The 15,426-nt window shown below is 43.5% G+C and overlaps 1 protein-coding gene across 1 annotated transcript in view; it reads left to right on the top strand.

The window, feature by feature from the left end:
• LOC141098343 (zinc finger CCHC domain-containing protein 8-like) overlaps positions 1–15,426 on the top strand; it is a 236,587-nt gene that overhangs the window by 35,897 nt on the left and 185,264 nt on the right. The window contains exons 3-5 of the mRNA XM_073586030.1: positions 1,401–1,472; positions 1,793–1,898; positions 3,623–3,685. Of these exons, the coding sequence (XP_073442131.1) occupies positions 1,401–1,472; positions 1,793–1,898; positions 3,623–3,685 (241 nt within the window). The remainder of the gene's footprint in view (positions 1–1,400; positions 1,473–1,792; positions 1,899–3,622; positions 3,686–15,426) is intronic.

Below are 15,426 nucleotides of genomic sequence, written 5' to 3'. Positions count from 1 at the left end.
GTCTGGTTGCCCAATGGATAGCAGTTCTGCCAGGAATTCTGTCACCATGCATACAAAAGGGGACAGAGCTTTGGGAAGAGTACTGTACCTAAAAGCAATAAATAGGACTGAGCTGAAATACTGGGCACAGCTCTGACTACATGTTATGTAGTCGTGTTAATCTCCTCTCACTTCTTGTAACCTACAAGTGTACAAAGATATTATATAGTCGCCATGTGACTAGTGGGCCTGTGTAACTTCAAATGCCAGGGCTGAATTTTAGTCCCAGTCCGGCCCTGCTGTTAGGTATCATCTTGGTCTCATGGTGTCAAAATCTGAACAACATGATGAGGAGAACTATTTAAACACCAATCCTATTTGAGCCCTGACATTTATTGGCCGATTCATGAATCAAATACCTGTTGTGAATTTTTCCATGAAGCTGCTTGTTAGAGAACAGGAAGTTGTGCATAAAGTACTGAAACATTGAAGTTTAGAGAAGGCCACATTAGAGGGCTTGTCCACTACTAATACAACCCCTTCTTGATCAAAATGTTTCGCCACCAAAACATAATACTCCCCTCCTGTGCTGGCACCGTTCCAGGGGCGTTGGCACTCGCGATCCCAGGGCTCTTTTGGTTGTTCTGACGCCAGTTCCCAATCCTAGTTAGTGTCACTGTCCCCGTCGTCGGACAAATCGAACATGAAGAGGAAGTCCGGGCGGCAACTGATCTGACTTCCTCATCCGGCTCAATTCTACAGGAGGCGGGAACAGTGATGCCGGTGCTGATTGGGTTCCAGCTTCACGTGTCACAACAACAACATGGGATCCCCGGGAGACGGAGTGCCTACACCACAGGAAAGGTGCCAGCACGGGAGGTGAGTATAAGCTTTATTATTTTATGGGGCCAAGCAAGGAATATGAGAAGTAGTCCAAGTAGTGGACAAGTGCTTAAAGTTCACCTGAAAAGGTTAGTGCAGTTTAGGTTCATCCTGAAATTTCACCAAAAGCCAAATATCCCTAACTCTTTGGAAGTAGTGTATATACAAACTATTCCACAACCAAGGGTTCATAGCAATCAATAAGACCATGTTATTGTTTGGATATACCATCAGAGTTCTAGCGCTGATTTACGGCTGTGTCCCCTTTGCAGACTTTTTTCAGCATAGTGTTACACAGACTACTTGCTGTGCAGGGAAATGCAGCACATACCCATTCTATCATTTTGCCATCTTTTTGAAATATGTGAATAATTTTGGAGTTATTCAGAAAATTCAAAAGATTTATTTTTTTCTGTGACCTAATGTTTATATAAAGGAGTGTCATGGAACTTGATTCTTCTTGTATACCTGCAATGTGTTTTTGAGTGGTTCAGAGCATCGCCTTAGTTTTTTTTGTTTGTTTCTATTCTGTTTTTCAGTGGCTTGTCAGTGGATAATGTGCTTGATGGACCGCTGCTGCAGATCCTATTTATGAACCATGTCATTTCAAAGTAAGTCTTTCAATTCCTTACATCAAATGTGTACAGAGATGACTCGATTATTCCCCGAAAGCAGATGTCGGGGGAGAAGGGAGTAGCTTTTGTTCTCATGGAAGTAAGATGGGCAGCCGTCAGAAATGTCTGACAGTGACCTGTTGACAACAGACGCAGGTAAGACTAAGTGTGTAAAGAGGGGTGGAGATGGGGAATCTGTAGAAATAGCTTTTGGTCAAGGTGTATGGCCACCTTGTATTTGTGCAGAATAAATATATACTTTACTAAATTGTTGAGGAAAAAAAGCTGCAATCTGTAATCTTATTACGTTTCTATAGGCAATATCATCAAGAAATTGAAGACTTTGTTGCCCATCTAATCCAGAAGCATGAAGAGGAAGAGAGAGCTAACCCTGAAAAGGCCACCTTTAATATTCAGCCTCAGGTAAGTCTCATCTACAACTTCTTAACGCACATTTGATTTTTTTTTCTTAAGGATATCCATCACTTCATGATTGTAGAGCGAAGGGGTTTCTTCATTCTTGCAGAGGCACCCTGGCCGATACCCAGAGTCGAGTACGGATTCAATATTAAGTGTAGGCTTCATATGTAGCTTATGCTTTCTTTTGAATCTATAAAAGTGTTCTGGTGTTTAACTCATAAACACGCCTAAAGGACACTTTTGACATCTCTATGACCCATCTAATCATATGGGAATATCAGCATATTTCTGTGAATAGTTGCGTGACTTTAATCGCTCCCCGGCATTTTGATTGACAATTTGCCCTGCACACTTACGATGCTGAGCGATCTGTCAAAGTACTCATGAGTAATTACAGCTGCAGCTCACATTCTAATAAGCGATGACTGTAATTGCTCTGTGCACACCCCTTTCACTGAAAGCTAGCGGCTACAGAGACCTTGTAGCCATGTTTTCAGTAAGGGTTCCAGCAGCATTTTAAGGTTATTTACCTGCAGATTAACACTATATTTGCAGTTACAGTGTTTTTGCGCACAACCTGTACCCTTTATGACTACCTTTTTTTGATCACTTTTTTTTATTACTGCTTGTTTTGTTGCAAGTAAGAGATTTGCAGTTACCGTATTTTTTGGACTATAAGACGCACCAGACCATGAGATGCACCACAATTTTACAGAATGAAAAGGGAAAATAAAGGGAAAAAAAATTAATGTGTCAACTGGGGTCCATCTTACAGTCCCAATTCAGCTTACCAGTGGGTGATCGGCGGCGCTGGTGGAACATGGTCACAGGGGGTGTTCAGTGGTCTGGCGATATGGCTCCCATCCCAGACTGGTGCAGCAGGTTCGGCGGTGCTTAAGGTGCGGAGGCTCCGCCGACATCTTCTGAAAGCCCGTAGGCCCCACACATCCATTGCTGCGATGTGGTGGCCTCCGGGAAAATGGCTGCGGGGCTGGGGGGCGGCGCATGCTCATATTGAGATCTCGGCTCGAAATGTATATATTTATTATTTTTGGTAGTACACCGACCAAGGTATAGCTATGTTGTTGAAAAGGTACAATTAGATACAATGAGTGATATATCATTTCCCAATATCAATCCATTTGTGGTTATTACTGGTTTGTTGCTGTCCTAACTTCTGGTACAAGTATTAATATATTTGTCTCCAAATTAAATATCCCCTATTGGGGCTCATCTAATTTATTCCTATATCTTTCACCTATTGGCATTATGTATAGCCTTCAGCAGCACTATATATTCATCATATATCTCTTGCATTGTGTGGCCGCGGACCATCACTTTTTGCTTTTCTAGACTGCTACAAACATTTGCTTTTAAAACATGTAACTAGCTGCTTCTTTAGTTAGGGTTTATTTGCCAATGGCAATTTGTAAATGGGTTCTAAGTGCCCTACGCTGATTTCTTCTGAACGAGTTAAGGGCTTCTTTTCGGCAGACACTATGTAATTTCTCCTGAAGAAAATCTAACCTTAAATTTTATTTGGTTAAAGCTTATTATAACTTAATATCCAGAAAATTGGCTTTTTTATTATAGTGTACTGATCACTTGAATTATTTTATTTGCCATTTTGGTGCTTAAAGGGAGGTGGGTACTTTTTAAATATAACAGTATTTTTAAAGCTGAACATCTATTCTAAATTTTTTTATTTATTTATTTTTTTTAACCAGCGGTCAGGTATTTCTTTGGAGGCCATTGATAACCCTAGTGTGAAAATCAAGGAAGCCTTCAGTGTAAGTGTAAACAAATTATTAGCAGATCCCAAGTTTTGCCTTTATTTTTTTTAAGGGGCATCTGTCATCCCCCAATCTGGAAAAAAAATATTTAGACCTTCATCTAGGGGTCTCGGTTCCAAAAAAAATCATACTGATAATGTAGATTTGTCAATTGGTATAGAAAAAGTTAAATTTCTAGGGCTTTGGGCATGGTGACGACACACAGGCATTGTACACGTTTTCATGTGTCTCGTCTGCATCGCACCCATGCTGCTTTATGGTCCTGTGTGCAGAAAGTGGCCCCTACACACAGGAGAGGGGCATGAGACCTCAACCCTTGCACACCTTGACACTTGTTTGCTCTCAGCTACTGCAGTGTCAATAGACTGGGGATTTAGAAAGGGCAGAGAAGAGAATGGTAATCGAGGGGTCCGAAAGGTGCACTGAAGAAGCCCCCTCGTTTACATATGTAATATAACTATTATTCCTCACTAGTAGTATGATTTTTATAGGTGCTAAGACCCTTTTTTATTAAGGTCTAAAGAGTTCAGTTTTGGGGGTGGGAAACCACCCTTTTAAAGGGAATGTGTCATCCAAAAATGACTTATTGTATGTTTTTTTTAACGTATTTTGTGTAATTTTCCACATCCCTAACTTTTTTAAAAAAAAATTAAAGCTTACAATGAAAGGTAACATCTATATTTAGTACATGTAAATAAATACCACATACATATTTTGCCCAGATCAGTGCATGCCAAGAAACCTAAATGAGTCAGAGCCAGGTCTCTTACCATCTATGTCCAGGTGACTGCTGAGACAAAGGAACAGAAAAAAAAAAAATTCCACATAGGGTGATATTCTCGCCACAGTAGTAATTAATAGAGGAGATGCTCATCTTTATGTTGTTGTGAAAGTCAAATTTGGGTTAAAGGGAATCTGTCACCCATTTTTTGAGATATCATGTAAAGATATCATTGAATTGTGTGTTACCTAAGTTTTCTTTTTTATCACTCTTTCGATTTATGGAAATCGCTGCTGTCCGGTCCGAAGGGGCGTGGTTTATTCCCCCCCCCTTGGCTTGCTGGATGTAATTTCTTCTGTGAATATCACAGATGCCGCCGTTTATTCGCGCCTTCATATGCATATGAAGACTTCCAGGTCATAGACGCAGGGAAAAATACCAGCGCATGCGCAGTAGTGATTATATGCTTTGCCCACAGTTGGCAAAAGCATACTGCGCAAGCGCGAACGGCCTTATCAATGCGCAGGTGCGAATAAACAGTGGCATCTGTGATATTCCAGCAAGCCAAGGTTGGGGGAGGAGAATAAGCCACGCCCATCGGACCGGACCGCGGCGATTTCCATAAATCGGAAGAGTAATAAAAAAGGTATTTTTGCATCAAAGGTGCGGGGACAGGGGAGATCAAAAGTACGACTAGAATACTTAGGTAACACACAAATCAATGATCTTTACATTATATCTCAAAAAATGGGTGACAGATTCCCTTTAATTGGCAATAGATCTTCAAATAGATAGCTCTGCTTTAAACTCAATTACTTCTTTGCTCTTGTTTTGGATTGCAATATCCTTGAGAGGTATATCTCTATGAATATACCTATTCTAACTGCTATCAACTATTGAAACAAAGGTAACATGTAATGTACCCAAACGCTATTAATCTGTGTATGTAAGGTTAATATCGTTTTAAAGCTGCCCGGCCGCCAAACAAAGCACGGCTATCAGAAGGAAATGGACTTTATTCTTCCCGGCAGCCTGCAGCTTTTATTCTTAGAGCGGCACAGATTTAGGCTAAGTGCACACGCTGCGGATTCACCCGCGGATTTGTATCTGCGGATCCGCAGGTAAAACCGCAGCTAAAATGACCTACGGTTTTACCTGAGGATTGGCCAGCAGTTTTCCCCTACGGTTTGACACCTGGACAATGGAATAGGTGGCAAACTGCAGCGGAATCCGCAGAAAGAATTGACATGTCATTTATATCATAGAATCGTAGAGTTGGAAGGGACCTCCTGGGCCATCTGGTCCAACCCCCTGCTCAAAGCAGGATTCGCTAAATCATCCCAGTCAGATGTCTGTCCAGCCTCTGTTTGAAGACATCCATTGAAGGAGAACTCACCACTTCTCGTGGCAGCCTGTTCCACTCATTGATCACTCTAACTGTCAAAAAGTTTTTTCTAATATCTAATCTGTGTCTCCTCCCATTCAGTTTCATCCCATTGCTTCTAGTCTTTCCTTGTGCAAATGAGAATAAAGATGATCCTTCTACAATGTGACAGCCCTTGAGATATTTGTAGACAGCTATTAAGTCTCCTCTCAGTCTTCTCTTTTGCAAACTAAACATTCCCAAATCCTGCAACCTTTCCTCATAAGACAGGGTTTGCAGACCGGTCACCATTCTGGTCGCTCTTTTCTGAACTTGCTCCAGTTTGTTGATGTCTTTTTTAAAATGTGGTGCCCAAAACTGGACACAATATTCCAGATGAGGTCTGACCAAAGAGGAGTAGAGGGAAATAATGACTTCACGTGAGCTAGACTGTATGCTTCTGTTAATACATCCTAGAATTGCATTTGCCTTTTTTGCTGCTGCATCACACTGTTGACTCATATTCAGTCTGTTATCTATTAGTATACCCAAATCTTTTTCACTTGTGCTGTCACTTAGCCCTATTCCTCCCATTCTATATATGCTTTTTTCATTTTTATTGCCCAGATGTAGTACTTTGCATTTCTCCCTGTTAAAAACCATTCTGTTAGTTGCTGCCCACTGCTCCAGTTTATTTAAATCTTTTTGAATCCTCTCTCTCTCTTCTCTAGTATTAGCTATCCCTCCTAGCTTTGTGTCATCAGCAAATTTAATCAGTTTACCCTCAATTCCTTCATCTAAATCGTTGATAAAGATGTTGAACAATACAGGGCCCAGGACAGAGCCCTGTGGTACCCCACTTGAGACATTCTTCCAACTGGATGTGCAGCCATTTACAACCACTCTTTGTGTCCGATCACTAAGCCAGTTATGAATCCACCTAACAGTTGCCTTGTCCATTCCATACTTAGTCATTTTTTCAATAAGGATTGTATGAGAGACTTTGTCAAATGCTTTGCTGAAGTCAAGATATACTATATCTACAGCATTTCCTTGATCCACCCAATCAGTGATACCATCATAGAAGGAAATTAAGTTAGTCTGACATGACTTATTAGTTACAAACCCATGCTGACTCTGTTTAATCACTTCATTCTTATCCAGGTACTGACATACATGTTGTTTAATAATTTGTTCAAAGATCTTTCCTGGTATAGAAGTCAGACTCACCGGCCTATAGTTGCCTGGGTCCACCTTCTTCCCCTTTTTGAAGATAGGAACAACATTTGCTCTTCTCCAGTCTTCTGGCACTTCTCCTGTTCTCCAAGAATTTTCAAAGATTATGGAGAGGGGTTCGAAAATTTCTTCTGCTATCTCCTTCAGTACTCTGGGGTGTAATTCATCTGGACCTGGAGACTTGAATTCATTTAGGTTAGCTAAGTGTTTCCTCACTATCTTTCTGTATATAGATATCCTGGATTCTTCTATTCCCTTAATAGGACAGTGAATAACAGTTGATGTTACATTTCCTTTCTGAGAGAAAACAGATGCAAAATAGGAATTTAAAAGTTCAGCCTTCTCAACATCCTGTCTTACCATTTCATCATTTTCATCCTGTAAAAATCCTATAGCATCTTTGACTTTTCTTTTACTTTTGACATATCCCCAAAATCCTTTATTATTGCTTTTGACATCTCTTGCAAGCCTCAATTCATTTTCAGCTTTAGCTAATCTGATTTGTGCCCTGCAGGTTCTGCAGACAGCATTATATTCTTCTTTAGATATGTTTCCCTCTTTCCATTTTATAAACATTTTTTTCTTCCATTTTAGCATGTGCTTAAGTTCTGTGTTCATCCATTCTGGTTTCCTTAAATGCTTCCTATTCTTCCCTCTTTTCGGAATTGTTAACAACTGTGCTTTGAGAATTTCATTTTTCAAGATTTCCCATCCTTCCTGGACATTTTTGTCTTTAAGGATATCCAGCCATTGGATCCCTCCAATTCTCTTTCTGAATCCTTTAAAATCTGCCTTTCTGAAATCTAACCTTGATGTCTGAGTCTTCACAGGTCTTCCGCCTCTAGTTATCCAAAATTCTAAAATAGCATGGTCGCTACCTCCTAGGGTCCCAGCCACTTTTACCTCCTCAACCATTTCCTCCCTGTTTATAAGGATTAGATCCAAGGTAGCAGTTCCCCTTGTTTTCTCCCTTACCTTTTGGAAGATAAAGTTGTCAGCAAGAGAGGATAAGAATTTCCTTGACCTGTTAGTTTTGCCTGAGAGAGATTCCCAACAAATGTCTGGATAGTTGAAATCTCCCATGACAACTATGTCATATTTTTTGGAGAACTTGGCCATTTGATGCATAAAGAGTTCATCCATATCTTCAGCTTGCACAGGCGGCCTGTAGTAAATGCCTACAATGGTGTCCTTTCCATTGTTCTGTCCTTGTATTCTTACCCAAACAGTTTCCACAGAACTCCCAGTCTCTGAAGCTTCAATCTCTGTGCAGATATACGCGTTTCTAACATACAATGCGACACCCCCTCCTCGTTTATCAAGTCTGTTTCTTGCAAATAAGTTGTATCCTTCTAGTCTTGTATTCCAATCATGTGTATTGTCCCACCAAGTTTCAGTGATTCCAATGACATCATATTTCTTTTCCTGTGTTAGTAGTTCCAATTCTCATTGTTTGTTGCCCATGCTTTGTGCATTAGTATAGAAACATTTTAGTTTGTGATTGGTTTCTCTTTCTCCAATGTTTTTATTAATTAGATTCTTTCGTCTTTGTTCTTCCTTTCCACTTCTAATAGCAGAGTTCTCAATAGCATTTGTCAGGTGTATGGCTTTTTCTGGTCTTTTGCTTCCCTTCCCATGTTGTTCTAGTTTAAAGCTCTCCTTACAAGTGTAGCAAGGCGACTTCCAAATACATGCTTTCCAGTCTTCGTAAGGTGCACCCCATCTCTAGCAAGTAGTCCATCGTATAAGTAGTTCACTCCGTGATCCAGAAATCCAAATCGTTCCTGACGGCACCATCGACGTAGCCAGTTGTTCACCTGCAGAATCTTATTCCACCTCCTTGTTCCATGGCCATCCACTGGGAGGATGGAAGAGAAGACCACCTGTGCTCCCGGTTCTTTCACTTTCTTGCCTAAGTCTTCAAAGTCTCTGCAGATGGTTTCCAGGTCATTTCTTGCGGTGTCATTTGTCCCCACATGTAGTAGCAGGAATGGGTAGTCATCTGTAGGTCTGAAGAGTCCTGCTATCCTGTCAGACACATCTTTAATTTTTGCACCTGGAAGACAGCACATTTCTCTTGAAGTTATATCCGGTCTGCAGATAGCGGCCTCTGTTCCTCTCAACAGGGAATCCCCCATGACCACCACTCTCCGTTTCTTCTTCACAACATTTTTCTTTCTCCATCCAGGAGGACTCTGAAGGCGTACAAGGTTGCTGTTTGTGGGCAAAGTCTTATCCTGATGTATTTCTTCATCGTTTTCCTGCGTGAGAGCCTGGTACTGGTTTCTGAGCAGTATGGGTGCTGACTGCCTCCTGATCCTCCTGTTTCTCTGGGTCACATGTCTCCATTCCTCTGTTTCTTCAGGTGCACTTCGAATTTCTTCTCTTTCTGTAACATGAAGAGATAATTCTGTTCTGTCCAAGAACTCTTCACCTTCCTTAATGATCTTCAACGTAGCTAACCTCTCTTCGAGATTTTGCAACTTTTCCTCCAACAGGGACACAAGCTTGCATTTGTGGCATGTGAAGTTTGGCTTTTCCACTGGTAAATCTGTGAACATGTAGCAAGAAATGCAGCTCACCAAATGGCTCCTGGCCATTTCTGCAAATTCAAAACTGCAGCTTTTCCGTATTGTAAAATCTGCAGCATGTGCACAGTGGATTGTAAATCCCATAGACTTACATTGTATTGTACACTGTCTGCTGAACTGCTGCGGATCCGCAGCGGCCAAATCCGCTGCGGATCCGCAGCAGAATCCGCAGCGTGTGCACATACCCTTAGAAGACTATTAACCTGCATATGTAGGTTAATAGTGTTTGAGGGCATGACATGTTCCCTTTAAGTTTTTCTGCTTTAGGCTATGTGCCCACGTAGCGATTTTTAAGCGTTTTTGCCGTGATTTTTGGCGCGAAAACGCTTAAAAATCGTGTACAGAACGCACCCCATGCATTCCTATGGCATTCCGCACATGCTGTGCTAATGCTGCGCTTTTTTCCGCAGCATGCTCATTCTTTTGTGCGGAATCGCAAAGAATTGCCGTGATTCCGCACCCATAGGAATGCATGAGAATCGCTTACTTCCCGCATGTGGCTATGCCCACCATGCGGGAAGTTAAGCGTCTCATGTGCGGTTGGTACCCACGGTGTGGAGGAGAGGAGACTGTCCTCCAGGCCCTGGGTACCATACCCCTGTAAAAAAAAGGAAGTAAGCTTTAACTCATCTGCAGCTATGGATGAGCTAGAAGCTCCCGTGACCCAGCTGAACCGAGAGCAGGAACGTACCTCAGAGAGGTCCCAGGCAAGCTCCCAGCAAAAGAAAAAACGAACTGGACAATCCGGACACAGAAGTTCCCCCAGGCTGAAGGATCCAGCTTGCAACCCCCCCCCCCGTGTGATCCGGGGAAGAAGTGCGCTGACAAAGCGAAAAACAGGGAGTGCGCCCTTTGTAAATGCCCCTTGCCGGACGCCTACCCTAAAAAACTGTGCCAGTCATGTATACGGCAGACGGTGGCGGAAGAAACCCCTGACTTCGCTACGAGTCTAAGGGAAATTATCAGGACGGAAGTTAAAGCCCTAAAGCCCGTATGGCATGGGGAATCATCTAGGAAAAAGAGCAAGTTTCTCAGGGTCGGGCTCCTCAGCTGACCCTAGAGGAAATGAAGATTCCTCAGAGCCCTCGACCTCTTCGTCTGCATCCTCTTCAGAGGAGGACGCTAGTCGTTTCTGCCTGGGTCTAGAACTATGGGGGTAACAGACATGAAACCAGAACAGTCAGCGCAGGACCTAATGTTCGGTGGTTTAGACCCCAGGAAACTTAAGTCGTTCCCGTTAAACGACAAAGTTCAAAACCTGATCAATAGGGAATGGAAGAAACCAGAAAGAAAAGGGTCCCTACCACCGGCTTTTAAGCGGTGATATCCCTTTGAGGACCCCTTGGTAAACAAATGGGACAAAGCCCCGAAATTGGACGCAGCAGTGGCTAAAGCGTCCAAAAAATCCGCTATTCCCTTTGACGACATGGTTTCTTTAAAAGATCCACTAGATAAAAAGGCAGACTCCTACCTGAAAGGGACATGGGAAATGTTAGCTGGCTCCCTGAGACCGGCAGTAGCAGCTACCTGCACAGCCAGATCTATAATGGAATCACAATTGGAGGACAGAGTCTCGAGAGAATCTATCTTGAAGACCCTACCTACCATCCAGAATGCAGCAGACTTTTTAGCCGACGCTTCGGCAGATTCTGCAAGAATGGCGGCCAAAGCCGCAGGTCTCTCAAATGCAGCCCGAAGGGCTATATGGCTGAATTGCTGGCCGGGGATATCCAGGCCAGGTCCCGGCTTTGCTCCATCCCGTGTGAGGGGGAATATCTATTCGGACTAGTCCTAGATGAACTCCTGGAGAAAGCCGGCGACGATAAAAAGAAATTCCCTTCCCTGCCCACCCCTTCCTATAGACGTCCCTTTTCTAGGAAGAGATTTTTCCGTAGAAGATAATCCAGAGACCGGGGAAGATGGGAAGATAAGAAGAAAAAAGGTACCGCGTTTATGTTTGGAGGGGAACACCAGGAAGCATCCCGTGAGGCCAAGAAACCTCCCCAATGACTAGCGGCTCCGGTGGGAGGTAGACTTCCACCAAGCCTGGTCACGGATCTCAAACAGTAACTGGATCCTGGGGTTGGTAGCCTCAGGCTGTGTTCACACACAGCGTTTTTTTAGCGGTTTTTACCGCGGTTTTCGCTATAAAACCGCTAAAAATAAGCTGCACAGTCATTTCTATGCATTTTGCACTTTTTGTGCACATTAATGCGTTTTTTACCGCGAAAAAAACGCATCGCGGTAAAAAACGCAGCATGCTCATTAATTTTGCGGATTTTCCCCGTTTTAGGCCTCTTCCATGCGGTTTTAAACCGCTGCGGAAAAAAAACGCATCAAAAACGCATCAAAACCGCGCAATAAACGCAAGCGGAAAAATAAGTGCGGTTTCTGGGAAGGGATTCAGGTTTTTGAGCAGAAAATTTCTGCAATGTGTGCACTTGGCCTCAGGTCTAAGGCTAGAATTTGCCTGTGTCCCCCGGAACACTTTTAAGGTCACCCCGCTCAGGTCTTCCCTGTCGGAACAGGCTGCCCTAGAGACCAAAATCCATGACCTATGCCATAAAGGAGTACTTACAGGTTCTTACAGGATCATAATCAACCTAAAGGCACTCAATAGATACCTGGTCATTCGGCCATTTAAAATGGAAACTATCAATTCCACAATAAAGTTACTGTTTGAAAACTGCTTTATGGTGGTGTTGGATTTAAAAGACGCCTATTACCATGTACCCATTCATGCGTCTCATCAGTGTTTCCTTAGAGTGGCGGTTCATTTAGAGGGGTCGGTACAGCATTTCCAATATGTCGCCCTTCCCTTTGGCATAGCAGTCGCCCCCCGGGTGTTCACTAAAGTTATAGCGGAGGTTATGGCCCATCTACGAGAAGCAGACATCCTGGTAATCCCCTACCTAGATGACTTCCTTATTGTAGGCAGAACGGCAGACCATTGTCTGGATCAATTACATAAAGCAAAATCAGCTCTGGAACGGTTAGGGTGGCTACTAAACATTAAGAAGTCCCGTCTACAGCCCATGAAAGTTAAGCAGTTCTTGGGCCTATCCCTAGATTCGCAGAATCAGGAGTGTCGTCTTCCACCCGAAAAATTAGTTCGCCTACGTCATCAGGTCCTGAACGCCTTCAAGAACCCCACCATGTCTCTTAGGAAGGCAATGTCCCTCCTAGGTTCTCTCTCGTCCTGCATCCCCGCGGTCCGGTGGGCCCAGTTCCATACAAGGGTGCTACAGGGCGAGGTTTTACGACATCAAAAAACCCTGCGCGGTTATCTAGAAGGCCAGTTGACTTTGTCCCAACATACTTTGAAATCCCTTGATTGGTGGCTAGACGAAAACAATCTAGCCAGAGGGGTGCCCTGGGAATAACGTAACCCGGGTAGTCACCACAGACGCAAGCCCTACGGGTTGGGGGGCCCACATGGGGGAGGTCTTAATCCAGGACCTATGGGAGTAATATCAGTTGGAAATGTCCTTCAACCTGAAAGAGCTAACAGCCGTAGAGCAGGCAGTTAAAAACCTTCTTGTGTATCTACAGGGTCACCATGTTCGAATATTCTCCAACAATCAGGTCACCGTGGCTTACATCAACCACCAAGGTGGGACTCGTTCCAGACCCCTGATGAAGGCAGTAGAGCGGCTGTTTCAATGGGCAGAGCAACATCTCCTGTCTTTAACAGCTCTGCACATAAAAGGAAAAGTAAACACCACAGCAGACTTCCTATGCCACAACCTTCTAAGGCAAGGGGAATGGTCTTTAAAAACCTCCATCTTCGACCTGATCGTACAAAAATGGGGGCAGCCAGAGGTGGACCTCTTTGCCACCAGAGAGAACAGGAAGGTGCCTCAGTTCTGCTCTCTAAATCCCAGAGAGAGCCCCCTTGGCAGTTGACGCTTTTCTGATCAAATGGGACTTCGGGCTAGCATACGCCTTCCCTCCTCTGTCTCTACTACCCCTGTTGATGAGGAAAGTCAGGAAGGACAAGGTGAGGATTATAGTGATCGCTCCATTTTGGCCCAGGAGGGCATGGTTCTCATGTCTCATGACCATGTCGGTGTCCGACCCTTGGGTCCTACCAAACATCCCAGATCTCCTATCCCAGGGCCCAGTTTACAAACCTCAGGTGGCTGGCCTACATCTGACGGCGTGGATTTTGAATGGGCACTACTAAAGGAGAAAGGTTTCTCCCCAGCCCTAATTAACACCCTGCTCGAAAGCAGAAAACCAATTACAACCAAAATCTACGTTAGGATCTGGAAAAGATTCCTTCAGGGTTCAGGGGTAGTAGCTGGGCAGTCCACACCGATAGCGCAGATCCTAGAATTCTTACAAAAAGGTCTGGACATGGGGCTTTCCACCAGCACCCTTAAAGTACAGGTGTCAGCCTTAGGGGCCCTTTTTAACTGCAACATCGCCAGTAACTATTGGATCAATACAGTTGTGGCCAAAAGTATTGACACCCCTGCAATTCTGTCAGATAATACTCAGTTTCTTCCTGAAAATGATTGCAAACACAAATTCTTTGGTATTATTATCTTCATTTAATTTGTCTTAAGTGAAAAAACACAAAAAGAATTGTCCTAAAGCCAAATTGGATTTAATTCCACACCAAACATAAAAAAGAGGGTGGACAAAAGTATTGGCACTGTTCGAAAAATCATGTGATGCTTCTCTAATTTGTGTAATTAACAGCACCTGTAACTTACCTGTGGCACCTAACAGGTGTTTGCAATAACTAAATCACACTTGCAGCCAGTTGACATGGATTAAAGTTGACTCAACCTCTGTCCTGTGTCCTTGTGTGTACCACATTGAGCATGAAGAGAAGAAAGAAGACCAAAGAACTGTCTGAGGACTTGAGAAACCAAATTGTGAGGAAGCATGAGCAATCTCAAGGCTACAAGTCCATCTCCAAAGACCTGAATGTTTCTGTGTCTACCGTGCGGTGTCATCAAGAAGTTTAAAGGCCATGGCACTGTGGCTAACCTCCCTAGATGTGGATGGAAACGAAAAATTGACAAGAGATTTCAACGCAAGATTGTGCGGATGTTGGATAAAGAACCTTGACCAACATCCAAACAAGTTCAAGCTGCCCTGCAGTCTGAGGGTACAACAGTGTCAACCCGTACTATCCGTCGGCGTCTGAATGAAAAGGGACTGTATGGTAGGAGACCCAGGAAGACCCCACTTCTTACCCCGAGACATAAAAAAGCCAGGCTGGAGTTTGCCAAAACTTACCTGAAAAAGCCTAAAACGTTTTGTATGAATGTTCTCTGGTCAGATTAGACAAAAGTAGAGCTTTTTGGGCAAAGGCATCAACATAGAGTTTAAGAAAAAAAAAGAGGCATTCAAAGAAAAGAACACGGTCCCTACAGTCAAACATGGCGGAGGTTCCCTGATGTTTTGTGGTTGCTTTGCTGCCTCTGGCACTGGACTGCTTGACCGTGTGCATGGCATTATGAAGTTAGAAGACTACCAACAAATTTTGCAGCATAATGTAGGGCCCAGTGTGAGAAAGCTGGGTCTCCCTCAGAGGTCATGGATCTTCCAGCAGGACCATGACCCAAAACACACTTCAAAAAGCACTAGAAAATGGTTTGATAGAAAGCACTGGAGACTTCTAAGGTGGCCAGCAATGAGTCCAGACCTGAATCCCATAGAACACCTGTGGAGAGATCTAAAAATGGCAGTTTGGAGAAGGCACCCTTCAAATATCAGGGACCTGGAGCAGTTTGCCAAAGAAGAATGGTCTAAAATTCCAGCAGAGCATTGTAAGAAACTCATTGATGGTTACCGGAAGCGGTTGGTCGCA

The sequence above is a fragment of the Dendrobates tinctorius genome, unplaced genomic scaffold (genome assembly GCF_039654945.1).
Source record: "Dendrobates tinctorius isolate UK_male_01 unplaced genomic scaffold, ASM3965494v1 ptg000090l, whole genome shotgun sequence".
Lineage (NCBI taxonomy): Eukaryota > Metazoa > Chordata > Amphibia > Anura > Dendrobatidae > Dendrobates > Dendrobates tinctorius.
Note: the sequence above shows the minus strand (reverse complement) of the source record. Positions and strands in the feature narration are given on the sequence as shown.